At 42.2% G+C, this 22,076-nt stretch overlaps 1 protein-coding gene across 1 annotated transcript in view; it reads right to left on the reverse strand.

Annotated features, from left to right (window-relative positions):
* Nucleotides 1-17,428, reverse strand: part of LOC121536689 (NEDD8-conjugating enzyme UBE2F) — a 74,918-nt gene extending 57,490 nt beyond the window's left edge. Inside the window, exons 1-4 of the mRNA XM_041844129.2 lie at nt 17,224-17,428; nt 11,927-12,063; nt 9,472-9,501; nt 8,982-9,047 (exon numbers count right to left, since the gene is read on the reverse strand). Of these exons, the coding sequence (XP_041700063.1) occupies nt 8,982-9,047; nt 9,472-9,501; nt 11,927-12,044 (214 nt within the window). The 5' untranslated portion in view covers nt 12,045-12,063; nt 17,224-17,428. The remainder of the gene's footprint in view (nt 1-8,981; nt 9,048-9,471; nt 9,502-11,926; nt 12,064-17,223) is intronic.
* Between the last annotated feature and the right edge of the window lie 4,648 nt (nt 17,429-22,076).

Consider the following 22,076-nt stretch of genomic DNA (forward strand, 5'->3'; position numbering starts at 1 on the left):
CAGAAAGAACAGTCTATGGCTTGGGTGACGGAGTCAGACAATTTTTCGTTCCTTCCTCTGACACCGCCTGGTATAGAGGTCCTGGATGGCAGGGAGCTCGGCCCCAGTGATGTACTTGGCCGTACACACTACCCTCTGTAGCACCTTGCGGTCAGATGCCAAACAGTTGACATACAAAGCAGTGATGCAGCATGTCAAGATGCTCTCAATGGTGCAGCTGTATAACTTTTTGAGGATCTGAGGGCCCATACCCAATCTTTTCAACCTCCTGGGGGGGAAGAGGTATTGTCGTGCACTCTTCACGACTGTGTTGATGTGTGTGGATCATCATAGCTCTTTAGTGATTTGGACACCGAGGAACGTTAAGCTCTCAACCTGTTCCACAACAGCCCCGTAGATGTGGATGGAGGCGTGCTCGGCACTCCCTTTCCTGTAGTCCACGATCAGCTCCTTTGTCTTGCTGACGTTGAGGGAGAGGCTGTTGTCCTGGCAACACACTGCCAGGTCTCTGACCTCCTCCCTGTAGTCTCATTGTCGTCGGTGGTCGTCTGCAAACTTAATGATGGTGTTAGAGTCGTGTGTGGCGACGCAGTCGTGGGTGAACAGGGAGTACAGGAGGGTAAGCACGCACCCCTGAGGGACCCCCGTGTTGAGGGTCAGCGTGGCGGATGTGTTGGTGCCTCACCACCTGGGGGGCGGCCCGTCAGGAAGTCCAGGATCCAGTTGCAGAGGGAGGTGTTTAATCCCAGGGTCCTTAGCTTAGTGATGAGCTTGAAGGGCACAATGGTGTTGAACGCTGAGCTGTAGTCAATGAACAGCATTCTCACTTAGGTGTTCCTTTTGTCCAGGTGAGAAAGGGCCGTGTGAAGTGCAATAGAGATTGCATCATCTGTTGATCTGTTGGGGCGGTATGCGAATTGGAGTGGGTCCAGGGTATCTGGGATGATGGTGTTGATGTGAGTGCTACGGGGCAATAGTCATTTAGACAGGTTACCTCAGCATCCTTGGGCACAGGACTATGGTGGTCTGCTTGAAACATGTACAGTGCCGTGAAAAGTATTTGCCCCCTTTCTGATTTTCTCTATTTTGCATATTTTTGATACTGAATGTTATCAGATCTTCAACCAAAACCTAATATTAGATAAAGGGAACCTCAGTTTGCAAAAAATATATAAAAAAATGATACTCATGCAGAGCAGAATTCGTGTATCGACGTGTATCGTTCTGACATGGTCAGGGGTGAAAGTAGCTTTAATTTCTTCCCAGTACAGTACCTCCAAAACAAATCCCTATTAATGCAATAGGATCTCTGTGGGCATAATAGTAAAGATTAGTAGTTTTAACTTTGAAAATATTTTACTTTTTCACTTTTTAATGTGGCATTAACATAAGCCATATGTTTTCATCTGATTGTCAAACAATCACTTCAAAAGGCTCTTGTAAGCCTGCCTACCCGCCCACATTCCTCCACTCTAAAATAATTCCCGCATCCATACAGTGCACTGTGCACCCGCCATTTGAGGAATGGAAAGAGGCATCTGTAACAAAACAACAAAAAGTGTAATGAATGACATTCAGTGATTGTCATTCATTAGGTCTACACTTGTAACCTGAAATGTGTCCACTGTACGCACTTCTCAGTCTCAGCCACTCGTCTCTGCCTTTGCAAAATGTCACTGTTATCATAGAACCACACCACATTTAGGTGCGTATTCCACACATTTTCAAGTCCTATCGCACATTGTTAAATGTGGGTGACATGCGGTAATGATACACATTAGTGTAATAGCCTACAGTTATCTTGGCATCTTTGTTTGAATTATTGTGATAGGCTCATGTTCAACCGGTATGGCGTAACCTCACTATTTATTTTACCGGTTCTCTGTACCAGCTTACTTTCAACCTTGAACACGGTACGATACAAACGGCATTCAATATCTACCTGACCAGGGTGGACAGATATGAATGGATGAGCAAAGCACCAATAGCTAAATATATCCTCAGACATGTACTCTTCTCATTTCCTGTCTGTCTACAAACCTAGTCCTCCATGATTACTGAAACCAGATTAACTCCCACAGTGTAGCACACACTGCAGGTGAATGTAATTACACCCATCTACCCACACACACCCTGCCCCATCTACATGTATCCCTACACACTCACAAATATGAGAAGGGGTGATCTGATCTCTACATGTTCTGACTTGCTGCCCTTTCAATGGGCACAGAAGCACAACATAATCTAATAAGGCTGTGTTTGTTTGGCAGACGCCGCAATCCTCATCTAAACATCTCACATAATTTCTTAATACCGCTGAGGCGGACCATCTTTGACCAGATATAAGCTACTGCATATAGGCTCATGTGTCTTCTGTTGGACAACAAATATAATGCATAACATGTTCTGTGGGGTGCTTAAAAACAAAATCTACCTTTGCCCCAACAGCTTTTCTGATTTTGTTTACTGAGTTTGCATAAAGTTTGATTCCAGTGAAAGTCCTTCAGTTTGCAGGTCAACGCTGACAAATGATTACTGGAAAATACATGTTTTTTGGGGGCAGCCGGGAAAACATTAACAAAATAACAGATGATTTGTTTCCGACAGTATTAACCCGATTTTGCTCCATCTCATATTCCTACCAAAGTCCTGTGCCTTTCCCACGTCCACTGAGAGAAGGCTACATATCACTATGACAGCTCCCCTGCAGTTTTATCAACAGCCTTCAAATAGCAGTTTCCAGTCAAGCATCTACTGCCAGCCTCCATGTCTGAGTCTTCCCCAGAGTGATTGACAGAAACTCACAGAAAAGATGGGGAAGAAGACTTGATATCATCCAGACGTCCACCCACAGCCTGAGAGAAGAGTGAGAGACAGCTTCAGGAAGGAGAGGATGCTAAAAGACAAGGATGGAGGACTGGGAAGGAAAATATAGTAATTATGATGTTTAAGGTAAAAACTGATTATGAAAGCAGAGAAATCTCTCTCTTGGACTCATTTAGTAACCAAAGAAGTGTTAAATAAAATATTTTATATTTGAGATTCTTCAAATAGCCAGCTTTGCAAACTCTTGGCATTCTCTCAACCAGCTTCACCTGGAATGCTTTTCCAACAGTCTTGAAGGAGTTCCCACATTTGCTGAGCACTTGCTGGCTGCTTTTCATTCACTCAGCCGTCCGACTCATCCCAAACCATCTCAATTGGGTTGAAGTCGGGGGATTGTGGCGGCCAGGTCATCTGATGCAGCACTCCATCCCTCTCCTTCTTGGTAAAATAGCCCTTACACAGCCTCGAGGTGTGTTGGGTCATTGTCCTGTTGAAAAACAAATGATAGTCCCACTAAGCCCAAACCAGATGGGATGGCGTATTGCGGCAGAATGCTGTGGTAGCCATGCTGGTTAAGTGTGCCTTGAATTCTAAATAAATCACAGAGTGTCACCACAAAGCACCCCCACACCATCACACCTCCTCCTCAATGCTTTATGGTGAGAAATACACATGCAGAGATAATCCGTTCACCCACACCGCGTCTCACAAAGACACTGCGATTGGAACCAAAAATCTCAAATTTGGACTAATCAGACCAAAGGACACATTTCCACCGGTCTAATGTCCATTGCTCATGTTTCTTGGCCCAAGCAGGTCTCTTCTTCTTATTGCTGTCCATAAGTAGTGGTTTCTTTGCAGCAATTCAACCATGAAGGCCTGATTCACACAGTCCCCTCTGAACAGTTGATGTTGAGATGTGTCTGTGACTTGACCTCTGTGAAGCATTTATTTGGGCTGCAATTTCTGAGGCTGGTAACTCTAATGAACTTATCCTCTGCAGCAGAGGTAACTCTGGGTCTTCCTTTCCTGTGGCGGTCGTCATGACAGCCAGTTCCATCATAGCACTTTATGGTTTTTGCGAATGCACTTGAAGAAACTTTCAAAGTTCTTAATTTTCCGTATTGACTGACCTTCATGTCTTAAAGTAATGATGGACTGTCGTTTCTCTTTGCTTATTTGAGCTGTTCTTGCCATAATATGGACTTGGTCTTTTACCAAATAGGGCTATCTTCTGTATACCCCCCCTACCTTGTCACAACACAACTGATTGGCTCAAATGCATTAAGAAATAAATATATATATAATATAATAATAATATATAATATGCCATTTAGCAGACGCTTTTATCCAAAGCGACTTACAGTCATGTGTTACATCATAGTTTTGATGTCTTCACTATTATTCTACAATGTAAAAAAAATAGTAAAAATTAAGAAAAAACCTTGAATGAGTAGGTGTGTCCAAAGTTTTGACTGGTAGTGTATTACAAAATGGTAAAGGCTCTTTATTTTTATTTTTTATAGCTTGGTCTGTGAGAAAAAAATTAAGAAGATGTCGTGTGGAAAGTGTTGCAAAACATTACAATTCTACTGCATTACACATGTACAGTGGGGGAAAAAAGTATTTAGTCAGCCACCAATTGTGCAAGTTCTCCCACTTAAAAAGATGAGAGAGGCCTGTAATTTTCATCATAGGTACACGTCAACTATGACAGACAAATTGAGAAAAAGAAATTCAGAAAATCACATTGTAGGATTTTTTATGAATTTATTTGCAAATTATGGTGGAAAATAAGTATTTGGTCACCTACAAACAAGCAAGATTTCTGGCTCTCACAGACCTGTAACTTCTTCTTTAAGAGGCTCCTCTGTCCTCCACTCGTTACCTGTATTAATGGCACCTGTTTGAATTTGTTATCAGTATAAAAGACACCTGTCCACAACCTCAAACAGTCACACTCCAAACTCCACTATGGCCAAGACCAAAGAGCTGTCAAAGGACACCAGAAATAAAATTGTAGACCTGCACCAGGCTGGGAAGACTGAATCTGCAATAGGTAAGCAGCTTGGTTTGAAGAAATCAACTGTGGGAGCAATTATTAGGAAATGGAAGACATACAAGACCATTGATAATCTCCCTCGATCTGGGGCTCCACGCAAGATCTCACCCCACAAGAACGGTGAGCAAAAATCCCAGAACCACACGGGGGGACCTAGTGAATGACCTACAGAGAGCTGGGACCAAAGTAACAAAGCCTACCATCAGTAACACACTACGCCGCCAGGGACTCAAATCCTGTAGTGCCAGACGTGTCCCCCTGCTTAAGCCAGTACCAGTGGCGGCTCCTGAAAAAATTCTCAGGGGGGGCAATTTTTCTGATGATTTAGGTGACCTACACACATTTTAAAAAATATATGTCCAGCAACAACATGAAGACAGGGGCAGCATATAAGTCAATACTGATATACACATTACTTGCTTCAAAAAGGCCTCATGGTTGAATTGGAAATATGTGCACCTGAGCATAATTCACAACAAGCAAGCAGGAGCTTTTGATAGAGGCTACTGAAAACATTGATGCAAGTTATTGGTAATAAGAAATTTTTATAGACTTCCATATTCTGCCCTCTTGTATAGATTTGTGAAAATGAACAGTGATAGACATTTTGCCTGAAAACTGAATTTGAAAATAATTTATAGAAAAGGTAAACACAGCTATCTGTATGGCTTTGTAAAAATGAACAACCATATTCTGGCCAATTGTATAGATTTGTAAATATGAACAACCATATTCTGGCCAATTGTATAGATTTGTAAAAATGAACATGAACAGATTTTCTTTTTTTTTTTTTTTTTTTTTTTATGAAAAATAACTATTTTAAACAACATCAACTGTGAACTGATTTGGGCGTGTGTGTGTTAAAGAGACAGACAGGGAGGGACAAAGAGAGAGAGGCGCTACATTACTTGTACTGAAACTGTTCTAGCTTGCTGCATGATCAAATTCAGCTGATGCGCATAGCAATGCACGTAATGGGCATTCTTGAAATGCTCACGCACATTTTGCTGCACACCAGCCTTCTCTCACATCACACTGGCTCCATCGTAAGCTTGCGCAATGAGTTTGACTTTCTCGCCGTCGGCAAAAAGACCGTTCAGTCTCTCCAAAAGCACACTGGCGATTGAGACTGAGGTTGATTCCGAGATGGGAAGGAACTCAAAAAAGCGCTCCTGCACTTTGTGGTTGCTATCTATGTACCTCAGCACAAGCACCAGCTGTGTCTGTGTAGAAACGTCCGTGGTCTCGTCAGCTTGGATAGCTACGAAGTTCGCCGACTTCACCTCCTCCACAATATGTTCCCTCATGACCGCTAGCATACACTCCAGTAGCTCGTTTTGAATGGTCTTTGATGTGCCCTTGAAAACTTTAGCATTTTTAAAATGGTCATCAAACACCTCATCTAATTGTGCCACAAAGTTGACAAGTCCAAGAAAAATACCAGGGTTGGTGGAGCCCTCAGTTTCATCTTTGCCTCGCAAAGCTATCCATCTTGACAGTTGTACGTGAATTGATTGACGCTGCTACCCGCTCTTTTCTTAGTTATGTTCATGGTTACTTATGTTACGTATGACGAAAGCGCGTAAGTGCAAGCCCTCCCGGAACCCATAGAGATTGTATTGAAAGCTCTGATATTTGAAAAAAAAAATATTTTACATGATAGTCTATGAGAGACTCCTGGGCGATTTTCAACCTGACTGAAATCGCCCCAAAAGGGGCGGGGCCATTTGAAGCACGACTTTAGCCTGATTGGACATTTAGTGGCAGATCAGACGTCTAGATTAGAACACTGAAAACTACTGTTGCCGTGATATAATTGATTAGAAAAAAAATCCCTTCCTTTTCCCGTTTGGCAGTGCGTCGCCCATATCGCCCTAATGAACACACCGCCCCTGGCCAGTACATGTCCAGGCCCGTCTGAAGTTTGCTAGAGTGCATTTGGATGATCCAGAAGAGGATTGGGAGAATGTCATATGGTCAGATGAAACCAAAATATAACTTTTTGGTAAAAACTCAACTCGTCGTGTTTGGAGGACAAAGAATGCTGAGTTGCATCCAAAGAACACCATACCTACTGTGAAGCATAGGGGTGGAAACATCATGCTTTGGGGCTGTTTTTCTGCAAAGGGACCAGGACGACTGATCCGTGTAAAGGAAAGAATGAATGGGGCCATGTATCGTGAGATTTTGAGTAAAAACCTCCTTCCATCAGCAAGGGCATTGAAGATGAAACGTGGCTGGGTCTTTCAGCATGACAATGATCCCAAACACACCGCCCGGGCAATGAAGGAGTGGCTTCGTAAGAAGCATTTCAAGGTCCTGGAGTGGCCTAGCCAGTCTCCAGATCTCAACCCCATAGAAAATCTTTGGAGGGGAGTTGAAAGTCCGTGTTGCCCAGCGACAGCCCCAAAACATCACTGCTCTAGAGGAGATCTGCATGGAGGAATGGGCCAAAATACCAGCAACAGTGTGTGAAAACCTTGTGAAGACTTACAGAAAACGTTTGACCTGTGTCATTGCCAACAAAGGGTATATAACAAAGTATTGAGAAACTTTTGTTATTGACCAAATACTTATTTCCCACCATAATTTGCAAATAAATTCATAAAAAATCCTACAATGTGATTTTCTGGATTTTTTTTCCTCATTTTGTCTGTCATAGTTGACGTGTACCTATGATGAAAATTACAGGCCCCTCTCATCTTTTTAAGTGGGAGAACTTGCACAATTGGTGGCTGACTAAATACTTTTTTCCCCACTGTATGTTGCTGTACCAGGAGCAGTGAACACCTGACTGGCGGGCTAACCAAAGATCCTCCTGAGCCTGGACAGGGCAGGTTAAATGCATGGGGCAGCTAGCCAAGCCTCCTGGCTCCACAGAGGGAGAACATCAACTATCCTGTCCCCAGTTCCCACTACTCACTCCCCAGCTAAATCACACACTGCCCTCTGTGTGACCTCCAAACAGGCTGTCTTTGAATACCCCCGGAGTAACACTGCTTTAATGGTGACAACAAACACCTTGCATGAAGAGAGAATCTGCTGATACTGCACTTTATGAAGGCTAAAGGAAGGAACAGAGCTCATTTAGTAAGAGAAAAAAGGAGGGGCACACACCTGGCGAAGGGTGAGTGTGTGCGTGATGAATTTCACACAAGCAGGCACACACACACACACACACACACACACACACACACACACACACACACACACACACACACACACACACACACACACACACACACACACACACACACACACACACACACACACACACACACACACACACACACACACACACACACACACACACACACACACACAGTTAGGAGAACAAAGCCTCCTAAGGCATGAATAATTCCAGGCTGCTCCAGTAACAGTACATCTTCAGACTACAGTATACAGGACAGGTATGCAGTAGGCAGCGCTCTAAGAAGACAGGACCTGCCTGGGGAATAATGATGGCTGCCTGCCTTCCTGCTGGAGACAGGCTGCATTTAAATACAGGGAACAACCACTTAGACTAGAACAGGACACGCTGTCATAGATGTGATCCAGGACTCTCATTTACCTTCCTGAGGAGCAGAGCTTTTGCCTAGAGAGCAGTTCTCAATAGGGGACTATAGAATACCCAAGAATAAGTTTGTACTAGTACAGCTTGTCATTGGTGTGAGCTACAACTTTGGATAATGGTGACAATAGTCAGAAAAGTACAGCACATGATTGTATTTTTATCAGTGTGATACTTAGCTGGCGTGGAGTTTACGCCGTTTATAAGCACTGCAGTGTGCAGAAATGAGAGAAATCGCTGACGTAGTCACTCTTAGACTTGACCTCACTGATTCAGAGGTCACTGCTGGTTTAACTCTCAGAGGTGGTCAACGGTTTGGAGAATACACTTACTTAAGCGCTGCCACTTATTAAGCGCCTACTTCTAAAGATTGACTGAAGGGATTATAAACAGCTTCCAGACTGCCATATTACTATCCTAGTAACTAGCTCACTGCACACTTGTCTTATACAATTGTTATTTATGTAGGTCTATTTTCACACAGGTTGGCTATTAGTGAGATGGGGGCTGGCGGGGTCTTACCTGGAGAGACAGCCAGCTGAAAATGATGTAGCTTGTTCTCATCAGGGAAGCTGGCTTTACACGTACCTAGGATGGGGAGGAGGAGGTGGGAGAAGAGAGAGAGATAAGAGCATATATCTCAGTTGTTATTTGACAACATTTACATTTCTTTAGATATTTTCTGGAAAATGTACATAGATTCATATAGATTAAGATAACTCTGTGTATATTATAAATCTAGGTCTACGCTATCTTTGTTATCTCTATGTTATGCTAATATATATCAATGAAGCACTATATTTGGCTATGGAAGTAAGAGGTAACTGCGTCTATGATCATCATCTATCTGCCAGTGGCGCTGTATCTTCCCCTAGTGTTCAGATGGGAGCACTACAGCTGAGCCATCCACCGCTGCCTGCACCTGCCTCTTGGGTTACTAACGAGCCATGGGAACGTCAAACACATTCACATGAATCCGCAATTTATTTTATGTTACACTGCATACACTTACTAGGAAGGTTGGCTTCAAGTTCTGCAACTTCTGCAATATGAAAGAGAGAGAGAGTCATCAAACTAAACAAACTAAGAATCCTGTGTGCGTGGGTAGCTAGTAGAGAGCAGTCAGTGGTGTGCACAAAATCCTAAAGGAACAACACATCATATCCCACACTCCCTTCCCTCTCAGCCCTGTGTTGTTTGAATGCTACAAACTTACTAGAGGAGATTCCCAAAACACACCTGCAAAAAAGTTACCTCATCATTCATTCATCATTATTCCCCAGCCTATGTCATTCATAGGCTGAATGTGTGACTGAAACAAATATTATGAAATGGTAGCTACACAGGTTGTAAATTAATCAAACAAAGACAATAAAGACGATAAACCTGCAGACAGTTCAGCAAATCATTTGTACCACAGTCAGGTTGTCTACAGTTTCAATTAATGTCACGTACACAAGCACAGTGAAATGCCTTTCTTGCAAGCTCCAAATCCAACAATACAGTAATCAATAACAATGTAATACTACAAATAACATTAGGTAGAACAAAAACACACACAAGCAATAAAAATAAGAACACGAGAAAGTAAGTAAGCATACTATATACAGGGTCAGTTCCAGTTCCATATTTACAATGGGCAGGGACACTGGATCGATAGAGGTAGATATGTACATTATAGGGGTAAGGTGACTAGGCATCAGGATATATGATAAACAGAGTAGCAGCAGCGTATATGATGATTATATGTGAGTGGGTGTGTGTAGAGTCAGTATAAATGTATGTGCATATTATGTGTGTATGAGCAAATGTTTGAGTGAGTGTTTGTATGTGTGTTGGTGTGTCAGTGTACGTGTATGGCCCTGAGAATGTGCATAGAGACAAGTAAAATACAAGGGTCACTAGGGAGTCCTGTTGGTCCATTTCCATTTTAGTCATTTAGCAGACACTCTTATCCAGAGCGACTTACAGTTAGTGAGTGCATACATGATTTTTTTATTTTTCATACTGGCCCCCGTGGGAATCGAACCCACAACCCTGGCGTTGCAAATGCCATGCTCTACCAACTGAGCTACACCCCTGCCAGCCATTCCCTCCCCTACCCTGGACGACACTGGGCCAATTGTGCGCCGCCCCATGGGTCTCCTGGTCGCGGCCGGCTACGACAGAGCCTGGATTCGAACCAGGATCTCTAGTGGCACAGCTAGCACTGCGATGCAGTGCCTTAGACCACTGCGCCACTTGGGAGGTTTGGTCCCGTTTCCTTACAATCTCTGCCGGTGTTGAGGTGAGAAATAACTTATCTTGCTCTGGCTACAGTATAGGAGCTTTGATACAGTGCTGTGTAAGCAATATTAAAACAATAAATCATGACACAATTGTGAATGGACAGTCTGTACTGCATATGTATTATCAATGGGTACTGGGCTATTTCCACCAATACAATTCATTGGACTGGTGTATTTTCAGCTCCACACTGTCTAGCAAGAAAAGCATGTTCCCTCCCTCAGATCTCAGAGGGAGTATCCGACTGTGTACTTTGTGAAGAACTGCCTTCAGTGGATGTTAGGGTGAATGATTAAAAGAGGAACTTGGGACATTATGCATCAGTGGTAGGACACAAAACAGTAATAGCTACGGACAAGGACTGAGGGAGGTAGAGAAAGAGGAGGGAGGATAAATCTGAATCTGTCAAGGAGTCTAGAGCTGATGATGATGCTACATCCGGACAGCGTTCCTGTCCTGCTAACATTCAAAGCCCACCTTCTCAATCACTAGACAGATGGGCACTACAAGAGATGTTTGACTCTAGCTAGCTATTCAGGAAAAACTAAAGATGAAGTGGTCAAATGTGACCTGGCACGGTATCGGCTCTGCACTGTGTAGGCTAAGAGCATCCAAACATAACATAAAACTCAAATGAAAGACAGAATTTAACAACTTTATTTGCCCTTGAGAGGGAATTTGTCTTGACCTGACCAACCCAGGAAATGAACAAAAAGAAGAAAAGCCATTAATCTAAATCAAAGAAAAACAATACTTGGAGGAATCATGGGGCAGAGACTGAGGAAAGAACATCCAAAGTGATTGTGAACAGAAAGACATCCATCTCCTTTGCATAAGATGGGCTTCTGATTTGAATGGATTTTTAAACAAAGTAGAACTACAGAGCTTGAGACAGAACATGGAGTGTGGAGGAACAAAATGAGAGGAGATTGGTCTAGGACAGAAGATTAAGGGAATGGGATGGAGAGACTATACAGAAGAAGAGTGAGCGACAGGAAGATAGGGATAAAAATGTAAAGAAAGAAAGACCGTATGAAAAGAAAGGTAGAAGACAGAGATGGACAGATGGAACCTTTGAAATTCATGAGAAGATCATTAGGTTCACCCAGATGCTAGTAGTCTGAAAATAGTAACTGGAGGAGATGGATAGATACATGTAGAGAAGGTCATGTGTATTGTACCTTTGATGAGCAGCCGGTCCCTGATAGAGACCCTGTGTGAGGAGTCGGAGGGGCCCCCAGGGGCCCTGCCAGTCTTCACCCCCTCGTCCCTCTTCAGCTTACTGGCCAACGTCAGCATGGCTGCTCCGCGCTCTCTCCTGAAAACACACAATGACAGCAGTGGATCAGTGTATGACATAATGCATAAGAGACAGGGATGTAGTGATATTACAATAAAACGTGACCAATTAATAATAGTAGTAGGCTATAGATCATGATATAGACACACAACAACATGACAGGAGAAATAAATAACAAAATAAGTAAGCACTCAAAGCCCTGAATACACTCAATCTTTGCTTGATGTTCACCTTACAGGAAGTAAAGTATTGCCAGAGCGTGTACAGGTGCTACTCACTGCCACCCACCAAGCCCTTTGTCCACCAGCGTGTGGCTGGATGTGTTAGTTATGGCTTTTTGTCCCCTGCAGGCCAAGTGGAATTGGGACACTCAGCACCCCTGGGACCCACAAAGTCACTGCACTCCCAAAAGCCACTGCAGGAACAAAGTTGCTGAGAACAGCAGTGCCTCCTCAATCACATGACCTGATGACTTATTCATGCAACTGCAACATTCACTGTCAATAGGAACTATATGTGATGTTTGATAGACTGGCACAGTGGCACACCTAATGGAATGAATCCAAAAATCACTTATCTTGGCTGTCGGAACCCAGAACCAAGGCAGCTACTTGATTTCAACACTGTCATGCGAGACTACACAATCAGAGTGGCATTCAATTAAAACAAGACTTCTTTGTCGAGCTACCTTCCTTTGTACTTTCTTCAGTACAGTTAGTTAGCCTACATAAATAGAGTTTTAGACAGTTTAATAGTGTTTAGTCATTCAAGTCAGAGTTAATTCAAGCATTACTCTAAAACACAAAGCCCATGTCTGACAGCTCCTCTGTGTGTTTTAATGTGCTGAACTTCTCCTCAATCACTTGCCTAGGCTACATTCTACCACCATAGGTAAGAGACCAACCAACCAGCTCTTGACCTTTGGCCAACAGAAACAATGTTATCCAAAAAAAACAAATCTAGCTATTCTATTCCCCCTGGCATTCCCTTAAGGTGTGCAGTTGGACATAGGCTAGGTGTAAGCAATGTCCCAGTTGCTTGGGCAGGGGCCAGGCTAGGGTAGATGCATAGAGGTTAGGTGTTGTTGTTTTCAAACAAAGTCCCAACAGTATTTCACAAGTCAGCCCTTATGGACCTAGATTAGTCCTAGCCTAATTCCTGTCTGTCCCAGATGTACCACAAACGACATAACTGCTTAAAAAAACGTAAGGGGAGAGGTAGTATTCACTTCCCAGCTGTTCCTGCCTTTGATCATGATGAGTAGACTAATTACAGTCAGGCTAATTAAGAGGGAATAATAAAGTAGTTTACACTGATTAGGTGTTCTAATTCCAATTAGACTGACATTGAAAGAGATGGTACACAGGGCTGCAGGCACTCTTTAAGGGGTATTTATACCCTACGGAGACGCAAGATTCGGAGCGTTCACAAAAAGGGCGGCTTCTTGTACTACGCTCTGACATTCGACGTACAGTACTCCTGTGCAGACACTCACCATCGCAGATTGTTCTGAAATCGTTTCTGTAGTTAGAAAAATATCAAATTTGCATTCCTGGAACATTAATTTGTTGAAATATAATTTGATCTGAGAAATTAAGCTAATTGATTGCACCCAAATTGGCCATTTGAATTGATAGGATTCATATAATCGTCAATAAATATAGTACCTAACATCCGATTTGGACCATAGGTCTAATTCTTCCTAACAATGAGGAATCCAATACAATTATAAAAAGCCACCCATGGAACCCATGCCAATCCCACCCCAACAACCAGTATACAGTATCAGTTATCTATAGTCATCCTTTGTAATGTAATCCATGTGAATCTGGTGATGTTTTTTTCCCCTGTTCTGAGAAATTAGTCATTGAAGTCACTTGCATTATTTACCATAAATGTGTGTTAAAGTACCATGTTTTGCCCACTAGATGCCGCTGTTCCTGCTACTGCAACCATATCATTTTATAAATGTTGCTGGTCTCTTGTGTTTATTAAATGGATCACAACATTTTCTTTGCAACTTTGGGCAGAAACCAATAGCTTTTGCTCATGATGAAAATAAATTGTGTGGTCATCGTCACAATTCAAGACAGTCCTCCAAGAAAGCAATTCAGTTTGTTGTTCTCTTAGATTGAATTTGTGTCCAGGAAACAGCACCTCACTGTGTGGTTTATTCCCTTTAAAAAAGTATAGATTAGTTAGACCATTCTTGACAAACAAGCAAACCATTAGGCTACAGCAGTTCTAATGGTTTCAATGTTATGGTCTAAGTCCCAAACAGGCCCTGAAGTGTTTTGCAATGGTATTGGGTTGGGTTTAAAGGTATACTTCGGGATTTTGGCAGAGGCCTTTCATCTACTTCACCAGAGTCAGATTAACCCGTGGATACCATTTTTATGTCCAGTACGAAGGAAGTTAGATGTTGTTTCGTGAGCCAATGATAACTAGCATTAGCGCAATGATTGGTAGTCTATGGGTATCTGCTAGCATTTTCTAATAATTTAATTGAAAAACAAATGACTGCCATGCAATGGTTTATAATTGTATTATTTTATTAGGGTTGTCAACATTTTAGTCACTAGCCCAGTTATCCATTAAAGTTTTCGGCTTGTAGAATAAGTCTTCATATGAGAATTACACCATACGGATAGCCCTCTCAGAGAGCTGCCATTTGTTGGACTATTCAAGGACAGTTGGGTTGAATTAGGTTGCTAAGAGAAGGTTAAACTGAATTGCTTTCATGGAGGACTGGCTTGACCACAGAATGTATTTTCATCATGAGTAAAAGCTATTTGTTATCTACCCAAAGTTGCAAATAAAATGTTGTGATCCATTTAATAAACACAAGAAACCATTTTCACACTAATTTACGGTAAATGATGCAAGCGACTTCAATGGCTAATTTCTCTAAATGGGGAGGGGGGAGGGGGGGGCTGTGGGGGGCATCACCAGACTCACAGGGAATACACTACAAAGGATTTAGAAGCAATACTCCAAGCTACAGGTCCATACTACCTGTCAGACATAGAGAACTGATACTGTAGTGGTTGTTGGGGTGGGATTGGCATGGCGTGTGAGGGGGTCCATTGGTGGCTTTTGACCATTTTATTGGATTCCACACATCTGCCTGTTCTTGAACAAGTTCACGGCCGAGTTTATACCAGACTATGATTAAGTTGTTTCAATCCATCATATCATCATCCTTGTTCTGAATGTAATAGGAACAGCCCCCAGGCCTGGGATGTCTGCATCTGAACCAGAATATCAACCCCAAAATCTTTAAAATGAATAGGCCCTGTGCCTATGTGGAGTGAGCGCTTGTGTTTAGAGAAGTGTGTGAGTGAGTGGCCTAGGTATCAGATATCAGTGTGTCCATGAAATGTGCCCAGTCTGACCCCCACCTGCTTCAGCTGTCCCTGCCTGCCTGCCAGCCAGCACTACAGGGCAGGCTCACATACTGTAGCTTTGTCCCCCAAAAAGGGATTCTGTTGTTGGGTCATTGGGCATGTAAAAACAGCTAGCTGGAGCCATCTGAGCAGTTGGCTATAGATTCCCTCACCTGCTAGTGACTTAATTCTGATTGACTAAAGTTATGACTCGCTACAGGCTGTCCAGCAAAAACAAGGCAGATGTTCCATATCCAGAGTTGTATTCTCTTGGTCACCACCACACAGTTGTACACACATACACATTTACAACAAATAAGTAATCTTGTGGTTCTATAAAAGGAAAGAAACAAACATATAAACCATAGTAATGGAAGCGAATACAACTGGATCTGTACATAGTCAAAGATCTGTATCAGCCCAATGTCCCAACAGAATCCCTTGATGCGGCACGAAGCTAGCTCACAAAGCGCAGTCTGCACAGGGCCTACATTCAGGCCCACTTATGTTTACAGACAGACAATGTAAATAATTCCACAGCATGTTCAAAATAGACTGACAGGTTGTTAATTTCCCACAGCACAGCTGCTAGTTTCTTTCTTTCGGGATTTCCTTGTATTCTACTTACTTTCCGGTTGGTCCTTTTGCAGGTAGGAACGTGAGACAATATATCCACAGGAAAGTGGAAACGTTTCAAAACACTGGTAGAGCTTTCATATTTCTATCACCTGAAGCATGCCCACAGGATGAAAATACACGCAGGCCACGCATGGATATTTGCCGAGGTTGTGCACACGTTTACATGGTTCTGCACATGCTTCAGATGATAGAAATCTGAACGCACTACCAGCGCTTTGGAAAGTTGATTTAATTATACTTTCCTGTGGATATCTTGTCTCACATTCCTACTTGCAAAAGGGCCAACCGGTAAAGTAAGTTAAAATATAATTGTATTCAACATTCTGGCTTGTAGAGATCGTGCGAGGAAACTTTTGCCTGTTCTTAACGCTCATTTATGTCAGAAGTTGAATCCAATTAAATTCAACGTCGGGTCTCCAGGCTACCAGTTTCTCAGCTAAATGAAAGCAGGGCAGAGCTGCATTGCACGAAGTAAGGTTGTGGCAAGCAAGGAAGGGGAGACTTGCAACAGATAGCTAAAAAATGGCTAGTTACACAGCTAGAAAATACTGATAACTGTAACGTTAGCTAACGAGGATAAATATGAGGTTAGTTATGTGACATCAGTGTGGGAACATATTTAGCTAACATTAGCTAGCTACACAATATTTTCCTGTGTAGTGTACTAGTTAGCTACTAGTGCTAAAAATGCAATGACATAGCTAGCTAACATTTAAAGCTAGCTAGGTAGTTAGACAAGTGAGTAATTAGGAAGCTACTTATTTAAATCACTACAGCAATCTAGTTAACTAGGGGTTTAGTTCAGCTAGCTAACGTTATTAAGCTACATCTCAACCACATAGCAGGCTAGTTGAGGCGTTAACGTTAGCTCGCTAGCAACCTAGGCTAGCTTTGCTTGTACTAGCTAGGTAGGTAGCAAGAAACTTAACGTTAGCTACCAGCTGGCTAGCCGAAATATGCACACACTTTCAGTGTTACAATGTTAGACTGGGATGACAACTGGAGCAATTCATAAAAATACACCTAAGGGTGACAGCTACGTTTCTATCAGAGACATCTAGCTATATAGCTATTGTTTTTATCGAATGGAATGTCACTTGGCTTGCTAGCAAGCTAGGTGAACATGCTAGCTAATGTCTGCCCCGATGTTTACCTGCTGTCTCAGAGAAAGCGCTCCCTCTACACCATAATCAACGACACTCGGAAGCAAGCCTCTGGCTGCACCTGCAGCGACAGATTAAAACTGAACTTCAGTCGCTAAACAACCTCTCGAATATATCATGAGAAATGTTAATACTGAAATGTAAAAAAGCTGACAATCAGCTGTAACAACTCCGCTGCCGGTGTCATTAACGGAAGTGCAGGGATTGTTCCGTTTGTTATTGTTGTCCGGCCAAATATCAAATGTTCCGCTAGACAAAGCAAAGAAAATAGCAACACAGTTGGGAAACATAAGTAACACATCATTATTATGTTATGTAGACAACAGCAAGATGCTGAATCACTCATGAACACATATTGTTTTTTATATAGTAAGGTGATTAATTGTTGGAAAAATATGCCAGCATGTTCATCATTGCTTTGTCTCACTTGCACAGGCAGATGGGCTGGATAAGAATTAATTCAACATTGTCAAACACCTTATGGATATTATAAACATATCAATATGTTGTGTAATTTTCAGCACAGGATACATTTCAGTAGTTGTCTTTTTTCCAGTTCCAGATTGCAGTCACAATTGACAACTGAATGCATAAAACAGATCCGAAAAGTCATTCACATAAAATACGTGAAATCGCCATAAGAATTGTTTTGGAAATTATGTTTTCTAGTTACATACCATGTTAAGATTCAGATTCAGATCAACTTTATTATCCCACCAGGGGGAAATTAATTTGGTAATGTGCTTAAAGAGACGGTACATAAAACATGAAAACACAGAAACTACACAATAGAATTCATTCAAAGTGCTATACAGTGGGGGAAAAAAGTATTTAGTCAGCCACCAATTGTGCAAGTTCTCCCACTTAAAAAAATGAGAGAGGCCTGTAATTTTCATCATAGGTACACGTCAACTATGACAGACAAAATGAGAAAAAAAAATCCAGAAAATCACATTGTAGGATTTTTAATGAATTTATTTGCAAATTATGGTGGAAAATAAGTATTTGGTCAATAACAAAAGTTTCTCAATACTTTGTTATATACCCTTTGTTGGCAATGACACAGGTCAAACATTTTCTGTAAGTCTTCACAAGGTTTTCACACACTGTTGCTGGTATTTTGGCCCATTCCTCCATGCAGTTCTCCTCTAGAGAAGTGATGTTTTGGGGCTGTCGCTGGGCAACACGGACTTTCAACTCCCTCCAAAGATTTTCTATGGGGTTGAGATCTGGAGACTGGCTAGGCCACTCCAGGACCTTGAAATGCTTATTACGAAGCCACTCCTTCGTTGCCCGGGCGGTGTGTTTGGGATCATTGTCATGCTGAAAGACCCAGCCACGTTTCATCTTCAATGCCCTTGCTGATAGAAGGAGGTTTTCACTCAAAATCTCACGATACATGGCCCCATTCATTCTTTCCTTTACACGGATCAGTCGTCCTGGTCCCTTTGCAGAAAAACAGCCCCAAAGCATGATGTTTCCACCCCCATGCTTCACAGTAGGTATGGTGTTCTTTGGATGCAACTCAGCATTCTTTGTACTCCAAACACGACGAGTTGAGTTTTTACCAAAAAGTTATATTTTGGTTTCATCTGACCATATGACATTCTCCCAATCCTCTTCTGGATCATCCAAATGCACTCTAGTAAACTTCAGACGGGCCTGGACATGTACTGGCTTAAGCATTGGGACATGTCTTGCACTGCAGGATTTGAGTCCCTGGCGGCGTAGTGTGTTACTGATGGTAGGCTTTGTTACTTTGGTCCCAGCTCTCTGCAGGTCATTCACTAGGTCCCCCCGTGTGGTTCTGGGATTTTTTCTCACCGTTCTTGTGATCATTTTGACCCCACGGGGTGAGATCTTGCGTGGAGCCCCAGATCGAGGGAGATTATCAGTGGTCTTGTATGTCTTCCATTTCCTAATAATTGCTCCCACAGTTGATTTCTTCAAACCAAGCTGCTTACCTATTGCAGATTCAGTCTTCCCAGCCTGGTGCAGGTCTACAATTTTGTTTCTGGTGTCCTTTGACAGCTCTTTGGTCTTGGCCATAGTGGAGTTTGGAGTGTGACTGTTTGAGGTTGTGGACAGGTGTCTTTTATACTGATAACAAGTTCAAACAGGTGCCATTAATACAGGTAGCGAGTGGAGGACAGAGGAGCCTCTTAAAGAAGAAGTTACAGGTCTGTGAGAGCCAGAAATCTTGCTTGTTTGTAGGTGACCAAATACTTATTTTCCACCATAATTTGCAAATAAATTCATTAAAAATCCTACAATATGATTTTCTGGAATTTTTTTCCTCAATTTGTCTGTCATAGTTGACGTGTACCTATGATGAAAATTACAGGCCTCTCTCATCTTTTTAAGTGGGAGAACTTGCACAATTAGTGGCTGACTAAATACTTTTTTTCCCCACTGTAGCTACACATTTAAAGTGAAAGTGCAATATGCTGTATACTCGAGGGACCAACAGACGATCTATTATACAGCCTAATGGCTGTTGGAATAAGAGTCCCTATATCTATGTTTTAATTTTCTTTTGGAGAAGTCTCTTTCCCCTTGTTCGGCTGCTGCTGTGACTGAATTTTGAGTGAAGGGGATAAGTACTGTCCTGTAAAATGCTTTCAAGTAATAGGAGGAAATGTTTTGTGTACAGGTTGGTGGCTGATTCTTGATCTATACCAATTATCCTTCCCGCCGTCTTAATCAAGCGCTGAAGCTTGAGTTGGTCTTGCACTCGCATGTTTCCAAACACGCATATCAGACCAAAGGACAGCACAGTCTGCAGGACAGATTTATAGAACATTTATGTGATATGGCGGTCGACATTAAAATGGTTTAGTTTGCGTAAAAAAAAAATGCATTCTCTGCTGCAATTTCTTCATCTTTGCAAAGGCACAGTGATTTTAATTTAAGTTTATTGTCTATTTCGATTCCCTGGTACTTATATGTGGTCACTCTATCGACTGATTCCACATTATCTTCGTAGGGGGTTTTGTTCCTTCTGAAATCAATTTCCTTCTCTTTTGTTTTCTTAACGTTTATTTCAAGAAAGTTATCTGCGCATCACTGGTCGAATTTGGCCGCTTCTCTGTTAAAACCTTGAAGAGAGGTTTGGTCTGGGTGGAGGAAACCAACAACAGCGGTGTCATCTGCATATAAAAAAAAATGTGTGGGCGGCGTCAGAGGCTTGACAATCATTTGTGTACAGTCTGTACAGTATCCGTGAAAGTACGCAACCTTGAGGGGCTCCGGTATTCACCGTTCTAGATGTAGAGATGGCGGAGTTAAACGTCACTTGTTGAGTACGGTTAACAAGGAAACTATTAATCCACTTGATCAGTAGAGAGCTGACACCAGTTTATCCACCTACTGGATGGTGTTAAACGCGTTACTGAAGTCAATGAAAACGATTTTCACTAGGCTATTTGCCTTTTCTAAATGTTCGTAGATATTGTTCAGCAAGACCAGTAACCATGGAGGCACGGTAGGCGAACTGGTTTGAGTCTCATTGGGATGAGAGACCAGAGATCATTTGTTTTTGAATAACATTTTCAAAAAATTTCATAGGTACAGATGTCAGGGATACATGCGTAACTCGATATTTTCTTTTGGCCTGTTGTTTTGAGGTATTGGGACAATCAGCGACTTTGTCCATAAATCTGGAATTATCCCACTGTTCAGTGACAGCTGCAACATCTTCTGAAACGGTCATGAGAGCTGGTCTGCGCATGCCTGAAGTGCCTTGCTGCTGACGCCGTCTGGAACGTATGATTTCCGTGTGTTGAGACGTTGAAAGTATTGATTGATGTCATTCACAGAGGTCTGTATTTCAACAGCTGGTAGGTATGCTGTCTATACTGTCCAAGGCCACTTTCTGCTGAATGTAAAATCACACACGTCAAACCTGCAATAGAAACTGTTCAAATAATTTGCAAAAACAAGGTCATTTTCGACGGTGATACAATGTCTCGTTGGTTTGTAGCCTGTGATGGTTTGTAGCCCTTGCCAGGCTTTCCTACTGTCCTTGAAAAGGTTTTCAAATTTGACTTTGTATGCTGCCTTGCACTCCTTGATTTTGCTTTTGAGTTGCCTCTGAATATTTTTCCTTTCGTCTTTACTGCCACCTTATTTAAACACTCTTTTTTTCTGGTTGAGGAGCTCTTTTAATTCCCGAGTTCCCCAAGGTTTATTATTGGGGAAGATGTTGACTTTCTTTTGGGAATAATGAGATCCTCACAGAAACGGATGTACTCAGAGACGGTATCTGCTGCCTCTTCCAGGTCAGGGCCGCCCAGTCAGTGGACTCAAAACAGTCCACAGAGATAACATTTTACTTTTTGTTATTAGAAAATGTAAATACTTTTGTGTAAAAAAACGTATCTTCTCCTCCGCCATTCACAAGAACTTGCAGCCTTAGCTAACTTTCACACACTGGAAATTACCCAATCCTCACAATGCTACATAAACCTACTGTACTATATTCACACACACTAACACCAGACTTGCAGTGTTTGGGTTTCTGTACCAATTAATGTCAGTTAGGATTTCCAAGCACAATTGCCCTCTTGCTCTTACTGTCAAGGCCCGCATTAGGTGTCTCATGAATGGTGCTCCACTGTCTATGTTAGAGCCAAGAGATACCTTTTTTGTTTTACCCAAGTGTGACAGGCAGCAGAGCTAAATAAAGACTCAGCGATTATGAGCATGAGAGAAAATGAGCAATCCATCATCCAAATAAACCTAAAACAAAATGTGTCCATATCTGGCATATGTACAGTTGAACTCGGAAGTTTCCATACACTTAGGTTGGAGTCATTAAAACTCGTTTTTCAACCACTCCACA

Source organism: Coregonus clupeaformis, chromosome 23, assembly GCF_020615455.1.
Source record: "Coregonus clupeaformis isolate EN_2021a chromosome 23, ASM2061545v1, whole genome shotgun sequence".
Classification (NCBI taxonomy): domain Eukaryota; kingdom Metazoa; phylum Chordata; class Actinopteri; order Salmoniformes; family Salmonidae; genus Coregonus; species Coregonus clupeaformis.